The 23,876-nt window shown below is 40.8% G+C and overlaps 1 protein-coding gene across 3 annotated transcripts in view; it reads right to left on the bottom strand.

The window, feature by feature from the left end:
* myo16 (myosin XVI) overlaps positions 1-23,876 on the bottom strand; it is a 61,491-nt gene that overhangs the window by 36,792 nt on the left and 823 nt on the right. For all 3 annotated transcript variants that reach the window (XR_001290544.1, XR_001290545.1, XM_013914368.1), the window contains exons 2-17: positions 22,504-22,628; positions 22,287-22,412; positions 18,754-18,829; positions 16,663-16,813; positions 16,399-16,549; positions 15,805-15,915; positions 13,188-13,253; positions 12,020-12,147; positions 9,541-9,646; positions 8,317-8,434; positions 7,709-7,856; positions 7,346-7,463; positions 4,107-4,224; positions 3,360-3,431; positions 1,883-2,024; positions 1,199-1,271 (exon numbers count right to left, since the gene is read on the bottom strand). Coding sequence is in view for 1 of the 3 variants with exons in the window: in XM_013914368.1 (XP_013769822.1) it covers positions 1,199-1,271; positions 1,883-2,024; positions 3,360-3,431; positions 4,107-4,224; positions 7,346-7,463; positions 7,709-7,856; positions 8,317-8,434; positions 9,541-9,646; positions 12,020-12,147; positions 13,188-13,253; positions 15,805-15,915; positions 16,399-16,549; positions 16,663-16,813; positions 18,754-18,829; positions 22,287-22,412; positions 22,504-22,611 (1,812 nt within the window). In the remaining 2 variants the exon portion in view is untranslated. The remainder of the gene's footprint in view (positions 1-1,198; positions 1,272-1,882; positions 2,025-3,359; positions 3,432-4,106; positions 4,225-7,345; positions 7,464-7,708; positions 7,857-8,316; positions 8,435-9,540; positions 9,647-12,019; positions 12,148-13,187; positions 13,254-15,804; positions 15,916-16,398; positions 16,550-16,662; positions 16,814-18,753; positions 18,830-22,286; positions 22,413-22,503; positions 22,629-23,876) is intronic.

Below are 23,876 nucleotides of genomic sequence, written 5' to 3' on the forward strand. Positions count from 1 at the left end.
CACACACACACACACACACACACACACACACACACACACACACACACACACACAGAAACTTGTCTTGTCTGTCTGATCCCTGCTGATCTTACAACTGAGTAGTCTATTAACAGTGCATGCCTGATGAGAACATGGCAGATTTACAGCCTATAGCAGGTGAGCTGTATACAGCGGCACATGTTGCACTTCACAATCTATAGAACCAAAGATGGCAGACATGCTGAGCAGCCTGTGGATGCAAATGTATGTATATATACAAACATGTATTCCAAAGCTTCCTTGCCACAGCAGGTAGCTCCATGTGTTTCATTTGGCTGAATTTTAAACCAGATATGTTTCCTGACACAGTCTCAAAGGGCATTTTTGAAGCAACCTTATGTTAACTACTATACTATAGGAACCACAATACATCAGATACATAGAAACATTAAAAATAAATAATATAGTGATGTCTCAGGACTTTAAAAACCCTGTTTTTAAAAAAGGAGTACTTTATGTGCCAGTTTCAGGTACACCACTGTTACACACTAAGCAAATCTGCTTGTCTTCATAGATAGACTTCTTAATATTAAATATAAACTTTACTCATGAACCAAAACTAAAAGTCATGCACTTATTATTTACTAATGTTTCTGGCAGTGAGCAATAATTACACTGCCTGTTACTAATGTAGCCATATCTGGGTGCAAAAATGAAAAATAAATGGGATCAACTATTCTGGACTAAGATCAACTTGATTCAATAGCCTGTACTGGCAAGTAATGTAATGCCAAATATATAAAGTTGTATTTTATTAAAAACAGGTTTTGTATTCCTCATACACACACACACACCCACATGGTGGTTTGAGGCTGCCTATTACACTAACATGTTGCACAGAGACAGACACTGTGTCAGCCGTTGGTTCATTGGAGGACAGATGAAAATCACGCCACAGTCAGCCACAGACCTCACCACATTCATTACAATTACAGACAAAAATGTCTGGGCTAAAACAGATAAGAACTCCAAATATTTTAAAAATTTGATTAGGATCACATACAGTACCATTCAGAGATATTTCAATAGCAGAGAACGGCCACAGGGGATGCATTTGGCTCAATTAGGCGGAATAATCACACAGCGTAAAGGGACGAGGAACATAATAGCAATGTTTTGGTTTTTTGGCTGAATTTTAAAACAGAAAGCACTGTCCCACCTGCTCAAATCCATTCTTCTGAAATTCTTCAAACCCAAATATGTCCAAGATCCCAATCTCCCAAGCAGGATCACTGGAACAAAGAAATGAATGTTACTTATTAAATAGCCACTTTTATTTTTCCTGAGTCAACATGAGAAAAGTGTTGCTTATGTCACTAACGAGACATTTCATTCTATTGTGTGTGCGCGTGTGTGCGCGTGTGTGTGTGCAATAAAATCAGAAAGGGGTGTGCCACGAGTGTGTGGTTGACAAATTTATTACATTCTGTGGCTGGTGTGTAAACAAGGCAGCTCACAAACACATTCCAGAAGATCTAGCGCAGGTTATCAGAGTGTGATAAGGCTTCACAACATCAACAACACCAAGGATCCTATGTCCTTCACCTGGGTCTGTGTGAACATAAGTTGTTTTTTGTGTGTATTTGAGGCCTCCATTAAAAAAAAAAAAGCCTTGGATGTGTCCTCCATCTCTAACCTGTTGTTCAATACACAGATTTTAGTCCACAAGTTTATTTAAATGTTTATCTCTGCTCTAAACTAAAGGATTACTTTACAGTATTAGTGTTAGTCACTCCAGTTTACACAAATGAGTGATTGCTTTTGGAAATCTGTCATTTCAAAGGTTTTTATTGTGGTGTGTCGCGGAAACACATCTAGACACAGACACCACACACCACTATACCTGATGGTGTCATCTTGTCCCTGAAGGTAGTCATTGATATTGTTGACCAGATAACTGAAGAGGCGCCCGTAGATGGCTTTGGCAAGCTGGTCCCTGTACTGCTCTGACATCTCTACTGTGTGGCGCCGAGTGATCACATCACCTGCACAAAGGCACAAAATACAGTTTCCGGTATTCGACAGATGGGGTTTTTACACTTTTCTTTCTTTAAAAGGTTAAATCTCCTTAGGGCTATGAATACTACTAGTGGTGCAACGGATCACGGTTGATTCGTAATCCGAACCGATCCCACTCCACGGTTCGGCACGCACGTGATCCGAAGATTCGAGAAAAAAAAGGAAAAAAAGTATGCGTATGGTGGCGTGGTGGGTCTGTCAAGCGATAGTTATGGCCAGTGCTAGCGGTCCAAGTGGAGGAGCAGAGGAGTTTGCGGTATTTAAGCAGCCCTTTGCTGCCCAATCCGACCAGGCTAAAACTATTACAAAAGCTGTTGGGGTGTTTTAGCTGCAGACGGGAGGCCGTATCCCCCTGTGCAAAACAAGGGGTTTAAACTATGATGCTTGAGCCACGCTATGATATCTTGTTGCGCGTCCAGTTTAGTGGCAAGATCGTTCCAAGCACGTATGAGCAGGAAAAGATTTAAGTTATGGCTGAACTGTCCCAGGCATCTTCTGTTGCCCTAACTACTACAAATGGGTGGAGCTCCAGGGCAACGGAAAGCTATGTGACCGTGACCGCTCATTATATCGCAGCAGAGTGCGATATAATGAGCGGTGTATTATTGTAGGGTCTACCTTACAATATAAAGCGCCTTGAGGCGACTGTTGTTGTGATTTGGCGCTTTACAAATAAAATTGAATTGAATTGAATTGAGTGGTAGATACAAAGCCCTTTACTGCCTAATATTGTACCATAATTTTTTTTTAATAACTGTGTGGAATGAGTCTTGAGTTGATTGTTTTTAACAGGCAAAAAATACTTCAATAAGTAAATGTTAAACTTTTGTCTTTTTTCTTTTTTTACTGATCCGAAAATTGATCCGATCCCTGACTTAAAACCGTGATCCGATCCGAACCGTGAGATTTTTGATCCGTTGCACCACTAAATACTACTTATCTCTCTATGCTCTCTCTCTTGAGGGCTCCAAAGACAGTCCCAGGATAGAAGAGATATACAGATTTTTGACATATTAACAGAAAACCCTTCAAATTTGACGCCTACATAAGGGATATTCTGTAAGGGGTATTTCCCAAGCATGGTCTGGGTCCATTTATCCCTTTGGGGGAAGGACCATTGTAAAGCCATAGTAAAATTATTCTGGGTGATTATTTGATTGTGCGCTGAAGCATTTCCATCATGATGAATATGGTCTCTTCAAGGATGACAATGCCCCTTATCCATATGGTACCACGGCTCACTGAAAGGTTGGATGAAAATAATGCAAATGGTGAACACGAAAAGGCTGATAAAGCAATACCTTTGAAATACTGAACATCAGAGGTGAGGGCGGTGCTTAAGTCACTGGAGGATACCTGCAATAATCCAGCAACTGTTGCAAGGAAGAAAAAGAGAGAGGGAGCAAGGAAGAGGCAGAGTAAATGACAGTGACAGGTTAAAAAAGCCATTAAATGTTAACCGAGCATCAGAAAGATAGGGATGATAACATCCCAGAGCCCACTGCTCTGATGATGATATCACGCTGACAGCATAACAGCCTGAACTCTGCTAAAGCTCATTCCCGTTTAACTGATCGATGAAGCTGGCAGCAATTAGTCATCATTGGATTTCTGAGCAGAACCCATCAACAAGCAGCAAAAACAGGTGACAGCAACCCTTCGCTGACATCACTAGTCGTAACAATACATCTCCAAGGTAACAATGTCTCCTTCCCGATCAGGTGCTGATGTGATTTGTTTACATCAAACATGTGCTAGCTGCATAATGAGCGAATTAGACTGAGAGACAGGAAAATAAGGCTGTCCCTGATGACGGAAAAGTCTGTACATGTACATGTTGTTTTCAGTGTGGATACCAAACAGGTAACTGCCTGGCCTTCAGCTATTGCTGGCAAGCTGCCAAGAAGACTACTCTAAGGGAGGATGAGGGAGGCGCTCTGACAGCAAGGTAAATAGAATGAGTTAGTTAGATCCACCCCTCCTCCATTGCCTAGTTCCACTTCCTCTAAGGGTGGAAATGTGGCCCTGGTGGTGGCATAAGCACTGACCTCTCTCCAGCAGCTGCAGGTCGGAAGGGAAGGCTGTGTCAGCATCTGTCAGTGCTGTGAAACGCAGGTCCCCGATATGGAGCACAGCAGAGAGCAGCGTAAATACTGAGTCAACCTCCTAGCAGCGAAAGAGAGAGAGAGACAGGAGAAAGTTGAGAGAATATGATATTAACTATAATCTTTAACTACTAATTAAAAATGGAACTATATGAAACGGTTATCAAATCCAACCTTTTTCATAGGGACATGAGTCTTTATTCGATGTCAATTTCATGATCCTAGTGATCCTTCTAACAAGCCCATGGAGCCAAAGCCTTATTAAGTTCAGTCCTCTTTGCCCCAGACCTCCAATTAATCTCACTTCTATAATTCAGTGGCCAGGTTCGCTCATTATCTTGATCCCTGGCGGTGAAGATAGTGTGGAATAAACATGCTAGTTTTTTTATTTTATTTTAATGTATGCATAAATCAACAGCTTAAAAACGCTGCCCTTAAATTAAGCGCACATCCTGTTATATCTGTGCTGTGTATCCTCTAGCTTCAGCCCCACTTCAAACAGTTTCATGCAGCACACCACACTCATTTTAAAACACAAACAATCTCTTTTCAGATCAGCATATCATCACCAGTTAAAAAGTAATCTCTATCCTTAACGAAGCGCCTGAAAATGTGTATCACATGACCATTTATACATGTAGGCAGTTGGCGTATGATCAAATATAGAATTTGACTGGATAGCGATCTGGCAGCATAGAAAAAAAGGGTAACAATGTCTGTCATTTTCCCTGAAGTAAGCGTTTATAATCAAGGTTGACGGCTGTGTGACAAATGAGCGAACAACACAAACTGTCAATGCACGATTGTTTCCAAAAGTTTCAACGTCCACCTGTCTAGCCTGAGGGCAATACCAACGTATTTTAGATTTAAAGCATCCACCTCTTGCTACAGTTATGAGTCACTCTCTGACTTTGAAAAATGCTGCTGATTGTCTGGACTGACTGGAGCAGCATGGAGATTTTGGAAATGATGCAGACACCTACATTCACTTCCAGTGTTCAGTCATTTCAGCATGCAAATCAAAGTAGAATACATTGCGTTAATTCACATGCACATGATGATAAACGGTAAGTAAAAGATGGTTATTTTACTGATGTATGATTCTGGTTATGGTTAGGGTTACTGCTGGTCTCACAGCATATGGTTGTCTAACAAATATCGCTCACTTTGTGCTACACGTATGCCGATATGACAATGTATGTTGATGTGACAGAACACCGTATTGAATCACGTCACAAAACGTAAGCCAAGAAGCACTTTAATTCTGTCTGTCTCACGTGAGCGCTCCTTTAAAACTGCTCAGCTGCTACTCATGTGTTCACACGATCGTCCTCCAAAGAAATATCTGGTTTTACTTTCTCTTCTTCTTCATTAGAGTCTTATATAAGCAAGCAACGTGTGACTCCTGTTTATGCCAACAGATACTGAGTGTGCATGTATAGTCATGTATAGATATGTGTTTACAGGCATGTTAGTACACAGAGAGGTTGTTCCTGAAGCACTTGCCTTAATGGAAACCACTTTCATTTTAAAATGTTTTTATTTTAATTTAATTTAAACATACTAGAACATGTGTGGTTGTGGTTTAAAATGGAATCCTGGAGTTTTGAAATAATTTTGCTTTTTTTAATGTTTATTTTCTTTTAGCAGCAATGATAGAGCTGAGAGTATGGGTAATATTTGGGAGATATAAAAAGACTGGCCTATACGCTGTTTTCATTATCGTTGTCTCTTTTTTGCTAACACGCAAAATGCAAATAAACAGCACAAATATCAGGAAATTCAACAGTTATGATTCACAGGTCCTCCTAACCCGATTCACCCGCTTCTCTTCTCACCCTCTCTTCCTCTCTGCCCTTGAGTAGAGGACGCTTAATGGAATACCCCATTAAACCATGCACTGAATCTCTGAGAGGGGGATGTCTGAGTTTGAGGATGTGTGCTTGTGTACATGCGAATATGTCTGCGAGTGTACTCTTTCCAGGCAGGATATTGGAGCTGATATCTCTGAGATAAACAAGCATTAGTCTCTGTCTGACACTCTATACATGGAGAGACCCTTCCGCTTAGGGAGCAGAAGAAAGAGAGCAGGGGAGAGAAAAGGCGCTGCGGGGAGCGTTAATGACAGTTGACCTTTGGTTCTGGACTAGGAGCCATCCCCTGATGAGAGCTTAGACAGAGACCAATGGGGGGTCTATCACTTCCCCCCTACTACCCCACCCCTTCTTCTGTCCCTTGGTCCTTTGCTTATCCAGAGGACAGTAATGCCCTCTGATAATACCACTATCTATTGCTCTATCCCTCTGTCCCTTATGCCTTGTCTGTGACTGCTACTGGATTAAAAGGTGAGATGATGGTCACTCAGTGCTGATAGATGCTGACTGGACTCTAAGTATAGAACCTGATAATGGAGTGGGAGCACAGCTGGTGGTGGACAGGACGGACTGTACCAGTGATCACTGCACGCACACTGTAAGCATAAATCAATGTCTCCTCGACTATTCAATTCTATTCAATCCAGCTTTATTTATATAGCGCCAAAACACAACAACAGTCATCTCAAGGTGCTTGATACTGAGAGGCAGAGACCCCACAATAGAAAACCCCAATGACCCTCTATTAACAGGCAGTTTGCAAAGGTGGAAAGGAAAAACTTGATTTTTATAAGAAGAAATCTCTGTCAGATACAGGCTCAGGGAGGGGCAGCCATCTGCTATGACAGAATGGGGTATGCTTTCTGTAGACAGATGCTTCATGAAAATTTTCAAGAAATTTAACTGTGAATACACAAATTCTTGGTGCCCTCTTTATCCCTCAATTCATTATTTCATGCAATCAAGAGAAGCTACCTGTATCTTTGTCATTATTTAACAGGAATAACAGGATATCTGTTTGAAATATTTCACCTTACAGATGAACCAAAGCCAGACGGTTAATTCTACTCGCAAAGTATGATAAACCGGAAGGTTCAGCCTACAGTTTTAGGTCCGCCTAAAGCCCTTGGAGTTCCATCGCCTGGTTTCAGGCAGCTGCAATCTCAGAAAAGAAAATCTGATGTAATATCTCATCAGTGACCTGTGTGGCTTGTGACTTCAAGGCCTGTGACACGACAACGTTTATTTCTCCCTGCTGTCAGTAACCTTTGGCTCAACACCGTGCTGTGCAGCTGTGCAAATCAATACCTGCTTGTTGAAGCTGAGGGCTCGCAGGGCTTGTTTGACTGCCGCAAGATGTTCTCTACTCTGGGTAGAGGCTGTAGCTACTGGAGGGTTCTCCCCTGGAAGTCTTCCGCTAATATACCTGCAGTACGGACAGAAAAACACAACCTATAGTGAAGGATGCTCATAAAATAAAGCTATTTTTTAATAAGTGACACATTATCTTTATGGACAGGACACCATATATGCGTGTATTATATCAAGGCTTGTGTGAACTGTAGCTTGTGAGATCTAAATTTTCAGCAGCAAAATAACCGACAGTCATTTTTAAAACGTATTAAATCATTTAGTAATATAGAACATATAAAGCCCATGACAGCCGCATACCTATGAGCCAAGACGTTGTTGAGGTAAAGTGCACTCTTCTCCTCAGCTGAAAGGCCCTCAGCCATCAAATAGAAGATTTTGAAGCTGTGTTGTTGAGCAGGCAGGTGGACTAGACGGGACTTCTCCAGCATATAGGTGTATACATGGGCTTAAACATTAAAATGTGATCATAATTCAGTAACAGGGGAGTCCAAATCACGTTTTAACAATGGCAGTTGTGAAAAATGTAAATCTGTGGCCACTTCTGAAAGACCAGTCGACAGGTATCAAATAAACTGGAGTAAAAGAAAAAAAAAAGGTGATTCACATAAAAAGAAACAGACATATAGGATTTTGCTGCCCTCTGCTGGTGTGCAACTGATCTTGAAGAAAGTGGATTTAATAGTAGAGTATCTTAATCACAAATACAGTGGCTGAGAATGTGAAATTTACTCTGTTATTCTGACAATAATTTTAATATTCAAGAATAAAATGTGTGGAACAAAAATGGTAAATATTTTATTTTGTGTGAATCGAATCAGAACAGAGACATTCTGATTGAAGTTTTTTGTTTTGATACGTGCAACAGAGTCACATCCAGCGCTATGGTTGCGTGAAATGCAGGTTACCTCTGAGTGGTGTCCTCCTCTTATCACAGTATTGGATCGTCAGCAGCTTGATAAAGCGGCTTGAGTTGCTGTTCCTCTGGGTCTTAGCGTGGCCAAAGGCTTCCAGTACACAGTTGACCTGCATTTCCCATCAATCATATGACATTATGGTCTCTGAGAATTCCTTTATTATCTATATATTTCTATTACTTAAAGCATCTCTCATACATGCCTTGCAAAAATGGAGCCCTGCTTCCACTTTCTACCACTAGGTGTCAGTGTACATCCATTATTTGAGCACTCAAAACAGCATGCTACCAGAATTATAAGAGCAAGCTGACCCAGATATTAACTGCATAACGATGACTTCATCCAAACCCAGGCTACATGTTGTTTTGTTACACATAGTTACATGACTGACAAACTAACTGGAAGACGGAGTGAGTGCAGCGCAGGTGCCTCACGTTTTAAACGCTTTCAACAAATCTGAACCACAGCAACTGGAAACACAACAAGAATCTGAATCCTGCACGAGGTGAAGGCTTTCGCCTTTCAGGACACTTAATTCCTGAACTTGCTAAGAAGCTTTTATGTTTCAGTAAAAAAAACAAAAAAAACTTCAGTCCATATATGTTTTATGTCTGTCTTATCTCTTCTTTGGCATTCTTAGCTGTAGCCTCTCCAGATTCACAAGAACATATCCTATTAAGGGCATGTGATCATTAGTGCTCTACAGTCATTTTTTTTAACAATCCCTCTTCAGGCTGTAAGTGTTTATGATGCCATCAAACAGTTTATTAATGCGCAAATGGTTTATCTGACAAATGAAGAGCTAACAAGCAGAGAAGAAAAGACTACAGTACTGTGGTATGCTAATCCATACATTTATTATTTCCCCTGCCACAGCGACAGAGGAACAGTAGGATATATTCACACAGTTATGAGCACTGCTTCGCTGTGTGCTATGTTATTTTGGAGGAGTTTTTTTTAATCACAGGGACTGCAGGAAAAAGAAGTAATAAGCACAGTGAGACATAAGCATCAGGAAAACGCACAAACATTAAGTTTGTCAGTGGATTAGTATTGCAGCATTTTGCCGTTGCGAATAACAAATGATACATGAGTGCTTAGTCACACATGCAGCACATGGTCCTTAGTTATGACAGGCTGCAGGACACCCAACCCACTGACTGACTGAAGTGTAAAATAAAAGAACAGCTTGTAGACAGATAAGTCCTAACTTACATGTTTCATTCTGGGCTCCAGCATAAAGCCTTTGGTGCTGGAGCGGGCTGTCAGGTGTCTCACTATGTGCTTGCACGCCTCTGTTTTTCCAGAGCCACTCTCGCCACTATGGAAACAAAGGGAGAGACAAAAGATGCAGATTTAAAGTAATTTATATCTCTGGTGGTACATAAATTGTTTCACATGCCTTTGCCCTTACTGTTTCAAGTTCTAATGCTGCAGCATTTTATACTGCTTCAGCCTCAACTCTTCAATCTTCAGTACAATGAACATGCATTGCTGTGCTTACAAATCTATCCATCAGTCCAAAGAGCCGTGAAAAAGAATTCCCCCCCCCTTCCTGATTTCTTTGCACATTTGTTGCACTTAAATAATAATCTGAGTGAATGCAGGTTTTAAATTTTGATTTCATTTATTAAGGGGAAAACAAGTTATCCAATTATCCCCTACACATAGTTACTGGTTTTACCACCCTTGGCAGAAAAAACTGCAATCAAGCATCTGTAATAACGATCAATGAGTCTTTGACATCCCTGTGGATTAATATTATTACTGTTTTTCAGGGCACAAGCTGATGGCTGGACGTACTCCTTCAGGGCTTTCTAGCAGAGAGCAGACTTTGTGGTTCCATCATTTACAGCAGGTCATCCAGTTCATGAAGCAGCAAAGCATCCCCAGATCATCACACTACCACCACCATGTTTGGATGATGTTCTTTTTATTAAATGCTGTTTGTTTTTTACTACTTTCATGTCTTCCGTCCACAGAATATTTTCCAAAAATGTGAAAATATGTGAGACGAGCCTCCCATGAACTCTCCCATGGATGCCATTTTTGCCCAGTCTCTTTCTTATTGTTCATTCATGAACTCTTGACTGAGACAAGTGAGGCCTGCAGTTCTTTAGATATTGTTCTTGTTCTTTTGTGACCTCCTGGATGAGTCGTTGATGCACTCTTAGAATAATTTTGTTAGGCTGTCTACTCCTGGGAAGGTTCGCTGCTGTTTGAGCTTCTCTCCATTTGTAAATAATGGCTCTCACCGTGTTTCACTGGAGTCCCAAAGCCTTAGAAATAGCTTTGCAACTCTTTCCAGACTGATAGATGTCAATGACTGCTTCTCATCTGTCCTTGAGTTTCGTTAGATTGTGTCATTATGTGTTATTTTTTGACATCTTTTAGCCTTCTTCACTTTAGCATTTATTTAAGTGATTTCTTGATTCAAAAGGTCTGGCAGTAATTCTGGTCGAGTGACACGCGTGTATTTAAATGGGATTTTCTTTCTTTTCTTTTTTTTAAAACAAATGAAAACAGAAAGAGTAATGGGAGCAACTTAAACTTTGTGATACACTGCTGTATATGTGCCTTGGAAGACTAAGTGTGACTTATTAGTCATCAAATTTCTACCTATTGACGTCATCCCTTTAGGGATTCCCTCCCATTAAATTCATAATCTGTTCTTTCAATAACGTTGCTCCACTGAGTGCCCCTTTTCGCACCACTAAGGCCACAACTTATCTGGCAGTGAGGTCCTGTTTTTAATTTTCTGTTGAGTGGATATTAAGTCTGGCATAAGGTACCTCTACAGTACATGCACTGACACTCTCCGACATGCAGAGAGTTGCAACCCACATAGTAACACCAAGCAGATGGCTCGAGAAGGTCAGAAGCTTGTACTAATGACCGCAGTTTGCTGTATTACAGTTTGTCTATGTGTACGTGCGTCGCTTTATTTCCTACTAACAACCCTGCTGAGTGTTAAGTCCAACGGTCTTTTCGCTTGTCTTTTCATTTACCAGTTTTTATTAGATTTCAAGGGCATTTTGTTAGAACACTTGCCTCGGGGGATCTTGGAGACTGATTGCCAATAAATGTGTATAAGTGTGTCTGTGCTTCGGAGCGTGTGCGTGCATGTGTGTACTTCAAGAAACGAGAAGAACCACAGTGAAACAGAAAGCTTGAACAAAAGCAAAACAAGAGGAGAAATGATAAAGGAAAGGACTGAGGGGACAAAGGATGCGTGTACATGTGAACAGTGCAAAGTTACCACAGCTCCGTGTGTGTGTGGGGGTGTGCATGTGAGTGAGATGGATAGCCTATGGCGAGGGTGCATTAAGTCTCTGCCAGATTGGTTACAACTCAGCGGGAATGTCACTGGAGAGTCGGAACAGGATTTAATTGCAATCAGGGAGCTGCCTGAGTCCAGTCGAGGACAAAGAACAAGAAGCCGCATTGCTCCCAGTAAACATACATCGTAGTGTGAACACTGAACAAGCCTACAGCTCAGCTCAGGCTGAGAGCTATTAACCTCTCAGGGAGTGCTAAACAGGTGCGTGGCAGAGGGGTGCATACAACCAGGTGGCCGCCTTAACTTTCACTCACTATTATTCCCGCAGTCATTCAACTTTAGGGACTTTTTATGTTACATTATCCTGAAGCAGACCATTCAGTGACTGTACAAATGAATGAGCAGCAGGTGTACCTCAAGATGAAACACTGCGGGCGTTTCTCCTGCTGCATCATGTGATAAGCTCTCTCTGCTGAGGAGAAGATGTGAGGCGGCAGAGAAGAGCAAAGGCGACCCGTGGAGCTCAGGTACAACTGACTGACCTGAGGAAGAGAAGATGTTACATAAAACGGACACAAACATGGCCTAGCTAAGAGATAAGGATTCAGTTTCACCAAAACAGAGAAACCATACTGGGTATCACCTTCTGTGTGTGACTGTAATTGTGTATCAACTTCACAAAGAAGCGGCCTTTTACCATCCTGTTTAATTCATTAGAATCTGTAGTTTTACACTACAATAATATTTATCAAAACCAAAATGAAAAATTGAAAAAAAATCCAAGAGGGATAAATAAGAAAAGTTGTCTCTGAGAGTATCTGTCCTATTAAACTGCGAGCCGACTGTAATGTCACAATGTGTGCCCTGTGCCAGTGTTAGTGGCTGTGGCAAAGGGGGATGGTTTTTGGACCACCAGACCAGAGGAGGTGACAGACGGCCAGCAGATCACACATGTTGTGACATATGTCCTTCTTACACTAGCTCCTCCCTGCCCCCTCACATCCTCTCAGCTGGGTATAGATGCCTGGAGTGAATCCAGACAGAGGCAGGAATGGGACAGCCAGAGAGGGGCTTGGCTTCATTCTGTCAGGGTAGCAGAAGATCCATGAAACCCCTCCTGGGATCCACATGGGCAAGCCTCTACCTGCCAAAAAGTGAGCTATTTCAAAATGAGCTAAGTGCTATTTAAAATAAACCAAAACCCTCTTTATTATGATTGGGCTCACATGTTAATAAAGAACTAAAGAGCCGTTACTGACAGGCTTCTCTACTAGTTTATCGTAAATATGCTATTTTTTTAAGGTGAGAGGTAGCGTGTATGCATGTGCCTGAGTGCTTCTGTCTTCCGTGGCTGATGCAGAGTCAGCCTTACGCAGGGTAACTGACAGGAAGACTGCATTATTTATCAACTACAAGGTCCATTTCATCTGCTTATTCCCTGCTTATTGTACCGCATACATGCCCCGTTTATCATAAACTTCCATAAGCATAGTATGTAGTTTGTCAAATATAAAGCCATGAATTTCAAGCGTGAGGCCAAATATGTGCACATACCTGTAAGTTCACTCAAATGCATTCTTACCAAAGTGGAATAGATGGGCAGCTCCTTGTTTGGATTGACCAGCAGAAGGATGTGGCCAATGTAAGTCTAGAAAAGAGCAGAAAATACACCTAAGTCATCTTCACTAAAGCAACAAGTTCATTCAGTGTTATAAAATATATCTCTGATGGACCATTTTGACACAAATAGGCTGACACCGCTTAAAATTACTCTCAACCTGCCTAAAGCCAACACTGACCTAGAAATAAAAGTGCTGTCCCACTCTGTCCTTACCAGCTACATTAACTGTGTGGGCATTTTCCATTGCTATAAGGTAATGTTAATGTCGTGGAAGAGAAAGGTCAAGCAGGGACCTCCAGCAATAACCCCCGTAATGACCTTTCTCTAATAAAGACAACAAATCTGTTCTCTCACAGGCAAACCCTGAAGCTATCTAGATAAAAAAAAAAAACACCAGCTCCAAATTTCTGACCCCTTCCACTAAACTGCTAACCCTCTGTTCCAGACAAAGAGTCCTGGAGGCTGTTTGAAAGCTAAGACTCTGTTGTTCCCTAATAGAGTACGGGCTAACATTGTGTAACATGCTGCTCTGACCTAAGAACATGGCTTCAGTTTAATGACTTGAACACATTCCCAATTCTTGAAGACACAGAGCAAAATTTACAATATGTTCTTCATGTGTTTTTTCATTAAGTGTTTAAAACTTTCTATAGTTTTTTTTTTTTACCATCTAACTCTGTTGTTTAATCTCATGACATGCTTGTCAATAATCAGAGTCTTCTGTTCTGTATTTCTTCAGTTCCTTGCCACTCTCATCGGGGGTTTAGCGGTGGAATGGCCGAAGGCAGTGACAGCTCATCAAAGCCCCATCTCTGACCACCCTGCTAGGCACATATGGAGCCCTCGGTGCCTTTGTTCTTGCCTTCATCATATCTCGGCTGGTTTCACCTTCTTTCTAAAAACTCAAACTACTTCGCACATAATATCAAGTGCATACGGACGAAATATAATGAACGGGAATAAAACGTCTCTTATTTTTCTCATCGACTTGTTGCAAACTTTATGTTTAAAGCCAGTCAAGCTAGCGTTTGCTTCCTTGAGGGGTTTAAGAATATCTTAGCTGCATATAAAAAGAAACACAATGAATGACTGTTTCTTGTGCAACTCTGTATGCTCCCATATTATTGTGATAGTTGCACATTTCAGTGTCTTCATTTAAATCTAGGGCACCTCCTGTACCCAGCTTTCAATATTCTGAATTCCAATCGTTTCTCTTTTCTTCATCCACCGCTTGCACTCCCTTTCACTGTCATCTCCTCATCCTCGTCTCCCGCTGTGACTAACCCTAATGTCTGTGGCCCATCTGGGTTTCGATAATAACAGACTATCACTGCCTCTTCACAGAGAAGAGAGCGCACTGATAGCTCCACATTGATCTGGTTCCAGTCTTTATAGAGCTCCATCCCTGTGGAGCTGGAGTGGAGTTTTAAAGAAAAGGGCTATAAAACAGAGAAACAAAATGGACCAATTGTTGAAGATGAAGGCATTTTACTTCTAATTTTTTTCTCCCAATCGATCTAAATGGTATCGATTTCGCAGTTGTCATGTGTCTCAGTATTTGTGTTGGAATGGGATACGACACTTACTGTGCAAAAGTCTTAAACAACTCCCCATTTCTTTATATTTTGCTTCGAAGGAGCCAGATATTCTTGTAATGTCTTCAAGTGATCTTGAACAATAGTTCTCTGAAGGTTTTTCAGAGTTTTTCTTTTGACATTAGCCAGCTTTTTCCACTTGTTTTCATTCCATTTTCAGATTAATATCTATATTACGAAGTGTCAGTCCTAAAAAACAATCTACAACCGATGCAAAGTGTCTGAAAGTCTGAACCTATTTCCCAATTTCAATGCAAAATATAAAGAAATGAGAGGTGGCTCAAGAACCGTGTTTATTATTTAAAGATAAAATCCAGCAATGTTTCAGATCATTTAAACTCTACTGATCATTCCCCACTTTTAAGCATTTAAAACAGAAGTTTAAGTGCATTTGTAGGTCCGAGTTTACAAACTGTGAATTCAAATGAATTTACCAGTCCTGTATACTGGTGTCACAGCATTAAGATGGTATAGTTGGTTTTCCTTTGTTTTATGCAGTGAGCACAGTGAATCAAAACCGTTCACTTCAAGTTTTAGCAGTTTTTGACTGTTAGACAATGACTGTAGAAAATTACAGAAAATATCGTTATGCTTTGACTGTACAGCAATATTTGTTGGTTTTGTTCTTCTCTGAATTTGTAAAAATGAATACAGAATATAAAAAACATAATATAATCTACATTATAGTGCTCAGAATCTGTGATGCACTGTGCATGGTGTTTATATGTGTTTACTGTACATGCATATATGCTTAAGGGAAGGTGACTGTAGAGCCCACGGGTATAAAAAATGAGTGATGTGATCCAAACACCTAGAAAATTACCAGGGTATAAAACACACTCAACAAATAAACAACTAGATGTCATTGTTAAGCCCATGAGAGCATGTGTTTGTCAGTGCTCTCTGTGTGCTCTGGGCTCTAATGAATGTTTAATGCTGAGTGGAATTCATTCTTAAGTAGCACAAGGACAGACGAGTCTTACGTAGATTTGGTCGTTGCCAAAACGTTTCTGCATCTCGTAGAGAAGGCTGCTGTCAGTCAGCTCACTGAGGGACGCCAGATCGTCATTGGGTGCCGGAGGCATCAGTTTCACCTGAAGAAAATACACTTAGTTTAATGCAAACTCTCACAGTGGTCTCAGAAAGGATGAAAGGGCTGAAAAGATAACTTGAGGATTTACAATGGCCATGGGTCTCAAATGCTTAATTTTGGAGCTATCTATTCTTAAAATGGTGTGAATAAACAACACAGAGGATGGATAATGTTTGAAATGTATTTATTTGTGACTGTTTTATTTGAAATTTGAAAAGAAAAACATAATGTGACACATGCAACGTCATGATGTCAAATTTCAGAGTTTTGTAAACAACATGCAAGTAAACCCTGTGTTTCATATAACTATGTACACGTCTGTATGCTTTATTTGTTTATATTTTTCTTCTCCTTGAGGACAAATAAACTGTCTTTATGGAACTTTCTTTCTTCTGTCTTGCGTAAACCCCTCTGGACTTTTTGGGATTTTCTGTGTACTTACTGTCTTACTCTGATTTTTGCAGCATGTAACATGACAAGGTACCTGCTCCAGTTTGCTGGCTCCAGAGCCAAAGGGGCTATCTAGGCCATTATCCTGAGAGGGTTGTCGCCTCAGTGCTCCAGCTGCCTCTCTGAACATGGCACATTTCTCCAGCAGACTGTCCCGCTTAGCGATTGGGATACCCAGGGGGTTCCTGTATAGGGTGGCATAGAAGATGGTTAGGCAATAAGGTGAACTAGAGCAAAAGAGAAAAAAAAGGTTTATAATATGTGACAATTTTTGTGATTATGAAAAATGTGAACCCACAAGTTCTTGACAGGGGTGTTGAGGTCATGTGAACCACTATCATAGCGCTGGTCAGTGGAGGGCAGAGGAGCAGAGGGGTCCTTCAGCCTCTGTTGCCAGCTCTCTTCTGCATTCAGCAGCATATCTGCTATGGGCTCTGACACTGCAATATCTAATGACATGAAATAAAATATGAGATAAATTATTATGGAATCTGAAATTCACAGAGGCATGTTTAATTCGATAGAGATACAAATTTTAAAATGTCAGATTTGTATGCTCTAGTTCTATCATCTAAAGACACTGAGAGTGTAATGATGTTGTTCAAAAGACTGTAAGGGTCACACCACTCCACAGGTACACCTTTTTGTTCTCTTCCCAAGCTTAAACCTCCTTTAAAATTTGTGCGAATGAGTGGTCACTGGTGGAGAATACACTCTGTGGATCAATGCAACCGTGCTTCAGATGAAGGAGTTAAGATCGTTTTTTTGTAATGAGGTCTAAGAGGGCACGAGGGATTGGAATGGCTTGAAGCTGTCTTTTTATTTCTGTGTAGGCACTCATCTCTTGTTCTGACTTTCTTTCGTCATTTGGAGGGGTGTGGGGCTCTGGACTCTGAGTCTCAGTCTCTAAGGGCTCGTCTCACTTCTTTTCTAAGACTGCATGCTAGAAGGGGTATCGACTAAGACCCAAGTGAGGCAGTCAGAGTAGTGATTACACGATGGGAGTAAGTGGTAAGAGGCAGAAATGACATTTTATCCCACAATTTAGCGGTTAGGAGGTAAATCCAAAGTCCACATACAAAAAACATATCATCACTACCACACAACGAACTATTAAGATTTCTAAACACTCTCACAGGATAGTATCCCAGTGGTTCTTTGCTCTTCAACAGCATTAGGAACATTGATCTGGATCATTAGCTAGTAATGGCTTCAACTCTAAAATGACAGGTTTTTTAATGTAAGGCCTCAATCTCACAGGCCCAAAGGCCGGTTAGTCATCTCCTGACAAAAATTCTTATTCCCCAACCAGTTGGCAAGTGGTTGCTAGTAGTGGCTGACTCTCACTGGGTGAAATCGGAGATAAGGGTCCTGCATCCAACACCTCATTGTGATTGCTTGGTAACATGCTTGCATGGAAACATTCACTATTTACTCTTCGAAATAGTGGGAGGGAAACCAGAAATGGAGAAAATCCATCTTCAAAATAAAAGTTGAACCTCACAGCTTTAACCAACACATTTATAAAAGTACAACTTTTACTTTGAAGGTGAATGTTGTCCGTTTCCAGTTTGCACCCCACTTTTCACACGGAAAGCCAACATCTTCCATGCGCACTACTGGCGACTGAGTCAAACCACTGTTCGATGGTTGCCAACAGGCCTGTTTGACTGAGGCCTACGCGCTGACAGCGAGCTGTTTATTCAGCACGGTTAGATTTGGATTCCAGGACACAACTTCAAGAGCAAACGTCAAAACATTCCTTCGTAGGAAAGATCAGATGTAACATGACAACAAAATTCATCAGATTTTGGTGAGCTAGACGACCATAGCAAATGAGTCGCATCGTTTTCAAGCTCATCATTAAACCACTGCGTGACGCCTCTTCCCCTGTGGATGGAGAATTGTCACCCAGGAAATGTTCACTTCTATAGTAGTGAACCAAATGTGCTCAACGGTTAATTGTCTCTGTTGATTCTATTATTACTGCAGCATGCTAACACCCAATTATTCTTTTAGTGCTGAAAAGACAAAAAACAAACAAACAAAACATGCTTTCGGTAATAATATGCTACCTCTATGCCCATTAGCAAATGATTTCCACCGGTGGTATATAATTACTGCTACCAACCAAATTTAATCAGGACAAAAATGTGTTTGTGTTTAGCACAGGGTGTTATTGTTTTCTTTTTGTGCATGCCTCTTTGTTTTATATCATCACAGTGACTGTTAATGCTTTTGAATGGGCTGAGTTGAATAAGACAAAATTTATGCCCCTACTTCTTTTCGCATCATTACCTCCCACTCTCTCAAATGTGTTTGCCCATTCCCGCTGCCACGTCTGTGTGTGTTTCTAGGCACACGTGTATATTTGTGTGAAATACGTTACCGTAGGGCTTGTCTTGGTTGCAGTTCAGCAGAGTCGGGTTCGCGCCATGCCTTAGGAGCTGGCTAACAATGCTTGTCTGTAAGAGATGGGACAAACACAACCATTTTCCATTAAAACCTACAAAAACATGTCATTGCAGGTCTGTACATCCTCCTGTACAAGGTCACGGGAGATGAGGCGGTTATACCTACATTTATAGTTACCGTGAAGAGAAGACTGGGTATGCAAAAATGTAGTACGGTTTACCGAGACAAACCGTACTAGCAACTCGCAGATGTTACACACGGCATATGTCACACATCACAAGTCTACACAAGTGTTGCCTCTGACCGAAGAGCTCCTTTAATAATGAGCCCATCTCCCATTACATGTCACAGTGAAAGAACCCCATAGCTGTCTACTATCATTTCTGCACAGAGCGACTGTCTCTTTCACCACCCGTCTTTGCTCACAAAGTGTGATGCACAGCTTGATATGGATAAAGTATTTTGGATTAGTATACAGCAGGTATTTTTAGTGGGACTCAAATTACTGGAAAGAAGGATTACATTTTTCACTGCAACGTGGGAGAGATGCAATGAGTTTAAGGACAGCTCCATTTAACTCTAACATAACAAGCGCTGTTAAAAGAGAGCACTTTACATTTTTATGCAGCAATAACTGTAATAATGTTCTAACTAAAGGTTACCATCCAGCAAAACTACCAATAAACAGAAAGTGTCCTTCAGTGAGAACAAAATATTTAAATGTTCCAATTCCAAAAAAACTTGGGATGCTGTGTAAAATACAAATAAAAACTGCATGATTTATAAGACTCATAAACCCACAGATAGATAATAGAGGCTTAGAATAATATCAAATGTTTAAAGTGAGAAAATGTAAAGCCTTTAAATGAGCTTTGGCCCAGAGAAGACATCAGTGTTTCTGAATCACGCTCACATTTGGTTTCTTCTTCGCAATGATAGGGCTTTAACCTGCATTTGTGGATAGCACTTTGAACAGTGTTCACAGACTGTTCCTGAAGCCCCGAGATTACCATTACAGAATCGTGCCTGTTTTTAATGCTGTGCAGTCTGAGGGGCTGAAGATCACGGGCATCCAATACTGATTTACAGCCTTGTTCCTTGCACCCAGAGCTTTCTCCAAATCCTCTAAATCCTCTGATGATATTATGTACTGTAGATTATGAGATATTCATGAGACAATTATGAGTCTCTACAATTTTACATTGAGGAACATTACTCTGAAATTGTTCCACAATTTGAAGACACATTTTTTATTGATCTGTGAATGTCTTCCCATTTTGCTCTTCTGTACATTTTGCGCAGTGTTGAAACTTTTAGACCTCTACTTTGTAAAGAAAAGAAAAGAAATCAATAACAAGGCCCTCCATAGATTTTACACATCAAGGTTAGTTTTGTAAGCTTATAAATGCAGTTGTGTTTTGTTTCCTGCAGGGCCAGAGGAGGTTTCCAAGTCTGGGGATTGTCCTGGGAACAACAATGTGAAAAGAGTCTGACAAATGACACAATCAAATTGCGATTTACCAAAGGTCAGGATATCTTGGTCTCTGGAGTGCTGATGTTTATCATTTTATTCAATACTACTGCCCAACTTCATGCATCTCCAATACCAAATGTACCAACATACTTTTCTGTAAGTCACAGTTCACATTTCAGATTCTTTGAAGTACTGCATAGCAACAAGGCATCATCAAAGTACATGGGGAAGTGACTCAGCACATTCTGTAGACTTGCTCTGACCCATGTCAACAGCTGTTCAGCAATCAGTTTACAGCGTCTCTACTGTACACAAATGCCGTCAGCGACACTCGCGCTCTATAAATACCGACAGCTCGTCAGCAGCACCACGAGATCTGAACTCCTGAGTGGGTCAAAGATTAAAGGAGCACTACGAAATGGCTATCAGTACACGGCGGTTCAGCAGGGACAAGGCAAACTCAGTGGTGATGTAGATTCCCACAGACAGAGTAGTTTTGGGGAAAAGCCCACATGTCCCTTTAATATTTGTCACACAATGCAAAACCTGACATTAACATTAAAGTCCTTCAGAAAAATGAACCTGTTATATAAAATCATGATGCTGCTATATTTCCACAGCCTTCACGTGTAACTTCATTATAAAACTGAATAAATTAATCCAAATCCCTGCAGCGCCGCATTTTAATACCCTGTCACTTAGTTGCAAAATCCAACACAAAAGTATTTAAAAATGTCTCCCTCGAGAGAACACAAGTTGAAAAGCCCTGAGTCAAATCAGGGAAGCCAAGAGCCAGGGTCTAACTTATCACAAGACCGAGAGAGGTAAGCTTAATTAGCTACAGTAATAAGGTCATACATCTTCTTAAAGGGTCAGTCTAGTGTGAATACCACACTCCACATGGGGTTTTTAGGTCTAATGCACCGGTCGGTGTTACAGTTTCCAGCGAGTCTTTACAAAGAAATCGTCTGCTTGGGACTCGTGTCAGAAGAACTTCTTACTAGCAGAACTAACGATTTACTTAGCTGGATACTTGCACACATTTGCAGCCATAAAGTCTCGTCCCAGCCACACTAACCAGTATAAGAAGAAGACAACAGAAGGTAAATGTTAAGCAGGCTCTGGGAGTAGTTTGTATGCAGGAAAGAAAGCACTGGCACCAGTAAAGAGCTGATGGCTAAGGATATTACGCACTGCGAGGGAAACCTAATCGATTTTCCAATCCTCCACACTGACACTCTTAAGTCAAATATACTTACATATTACATAGAACACTTACAAACACACAAAGCATGGCTTTTGTAAAAACAAAGACATGGAAGAAGGTTAAAATTCAATTTAAAAAGAGAATTATGTGGAGTTATACATTTAAGCTTACTGAATAGCTATAATCTGATCATGAAGCAACTACAGAGAGGAATTCAGTAAGAGGGGAGAGAGAAAACTAAATCAGAAGATCCCTGTGAATGAAACTGGGAAAGGCTAAAAGGCACAGAGATAAAGAAAAATATTTTTAAAACACACAGGAAAAAAACATAGCGTGAGAACAGATAAACCAAAGACAGAACGACTCAACACACCAAATGAATAAAATCTCTTTGTCAGCAGCCAAGCACACAGCCCAGAATGTAATTAAATAACTAGTTGGGTCAGCAAGATCTGAATGTGATCAGTCTCCTCTCTTCAAAGCTGGAACCCTCCCAAACCAGCAGATCCTATTCCCTTCCTGTTCCACCATCTCATCTGGAAATCAATCTCCTCTCTTCTGAGAGAAGCCATTAAACTGCTAATCTAGAGTGCTGTATGCATTTGTTGTAACAAATTCATACACAGAGTCCTCCTGTGTGCCGGTTTCTGATCGACTGAACGAAGAAGAACAGCTTATCAGAGTGTGTATAAGATAACGGGAGGCGCGCTTCTCTCTGGAATAATCTATCACAAATTTTTCTCATCTTTTCATTACTGAGTTTAACTTAGGGGACTATTTAATCAACGTCCATAACATGCTGGCTTTCTGTGCAGCTGTGGGTTACCTGTCCATATTTAGCAGCCAGGTGGAGAGGGGTCCAAAAGTTGTTGTCAGCAGGATGAGGATCTGCACCGCTCTGCAGTAGCACAGACACCACTTCTCTGTAACCACTCGCACATGCAATGTGGAGCTTCAGAGAGAGAGAGAGCAGCAAAGAGAAATTGTAAGTTTAAGTGCAACAGAAAGCTTTTACATCCTAACACATGTGTGCTTTTACATACCAGAGTAATTCCTTCTTCATTGGGCTGATTGAGGCTTCCCCCTGAGGCTACAAGCTGTCTAACATCAGAGAGCATGGTGCTGGGTCGCTGAATCTTCATGGCATGCATGGATGACACATCCACACCTAAAAAAAACACCACCATAACTGAGAAACTTGTGTTACAGTAAGTCTTTAGTTGGCATGCTTAAAGGAATAGTTCCAAATAATCTGACTCATTATCTTGCAAAGAATTGAACGGGAATGTTGATAAAACTCATATTTCAGTGGATAACGCTGGAACCAGGAAATGGTTAACTCAGCATTGCATGAAGGTTGAAGCAGCTAACGCAACAAAGGGGAAAAGCCTACATCTCACTGACAAATGCACTGTAAGCTAGTTTCCCAGACATGCCTTGCCCTAGACTAAGAGAAATATTCAATAAAGCTCTTGGCTGACAAAGGGTTTGAGTCTACAGCTAAGCTTGTCTGGAAAGAGCCATTACTTGTTTTACTTATTCTGTGCAAAAATGTTAACATAAAAGAAACAGTTTTGATGTAGTTTGATCCCAGACAATTTTTGACCTTTTAACTGCAGCAATAAATCAAAGCCAGATACATATTCTTTTAAACTTACTAGACTAAACTGCTTAAAACAAAGTGGTTTACTGACTTTTGCAGTCTAAAGGAATGAGCTACTTGGTCGTAGCTCATTCCTACACTCCTGCAGAGCTAAACTGTTTACGGGACTAAATCTGAGATTCACGCGTTGTTTTATATTAGCAGTTGTGAACGACATCATATAAGGAGAGAGCTGGCCCTGCGCTCAACAATGAAAATTAAAATACCGACACTTGCTCCACCCTCTGTAACAGGGCCATCAAAGACAAACAGAGGTTTACAAGAGCATCTATCCCAAACAATGAAGATCTATGTATCTTTTCATAATTAAATACACACTGCACACCTTACTTTGGTTGCTGTAATAATGTAGATTGATTGACTGACAATCTATATTTCAGTGCGATAAGCTTGAGGGCACTAACTAATAGGACTTTTCCAAACAGCCGTGATTAAATCAGGTAATCAATAGTACTGTGTTTCCAAACAAATTAGAGCCTCTGGGTGTGGAGGCCTTTAAGACATACTGATAGTAAAAAAAATCCACAGCTTGCCAGAAACTGTGGGAATCCAGTGGTGGATTAAACCGTCAGTGACTTAACGAGAACAGTGAGAATGAGCTAGACGATTTTTAAAGAAACCGATGGCATGGCGGAGTACAAAAAATATCCTGATGCAGACACACACGGAAAGTCTGTCGTTCTCCTATAACCACGCAAACTTGATGGGGTGAGAGCGCATGCAGCCAGGTTGCTATAGCAACAGAGGCTGAGC

This window comes from Pundamilia nyererei, unplaced genomic scaffold (genome assembly GCF_000239375.1).
Source record: "Pundamilia nyererei isolate P.nyererei 1_Seehausen unplaced genomic scaffold, PunNye1.0 scaffold00190, whole genome shotgun sequence".
In the NCBI taxonomy this organism is placed as follows: domain Eukaryota; kingdom Metazoa; phylum Chordata; class Actinopteri; order Cichliformes; family Cichlidae; genus Pundamilia; species Pundamilia nyererei.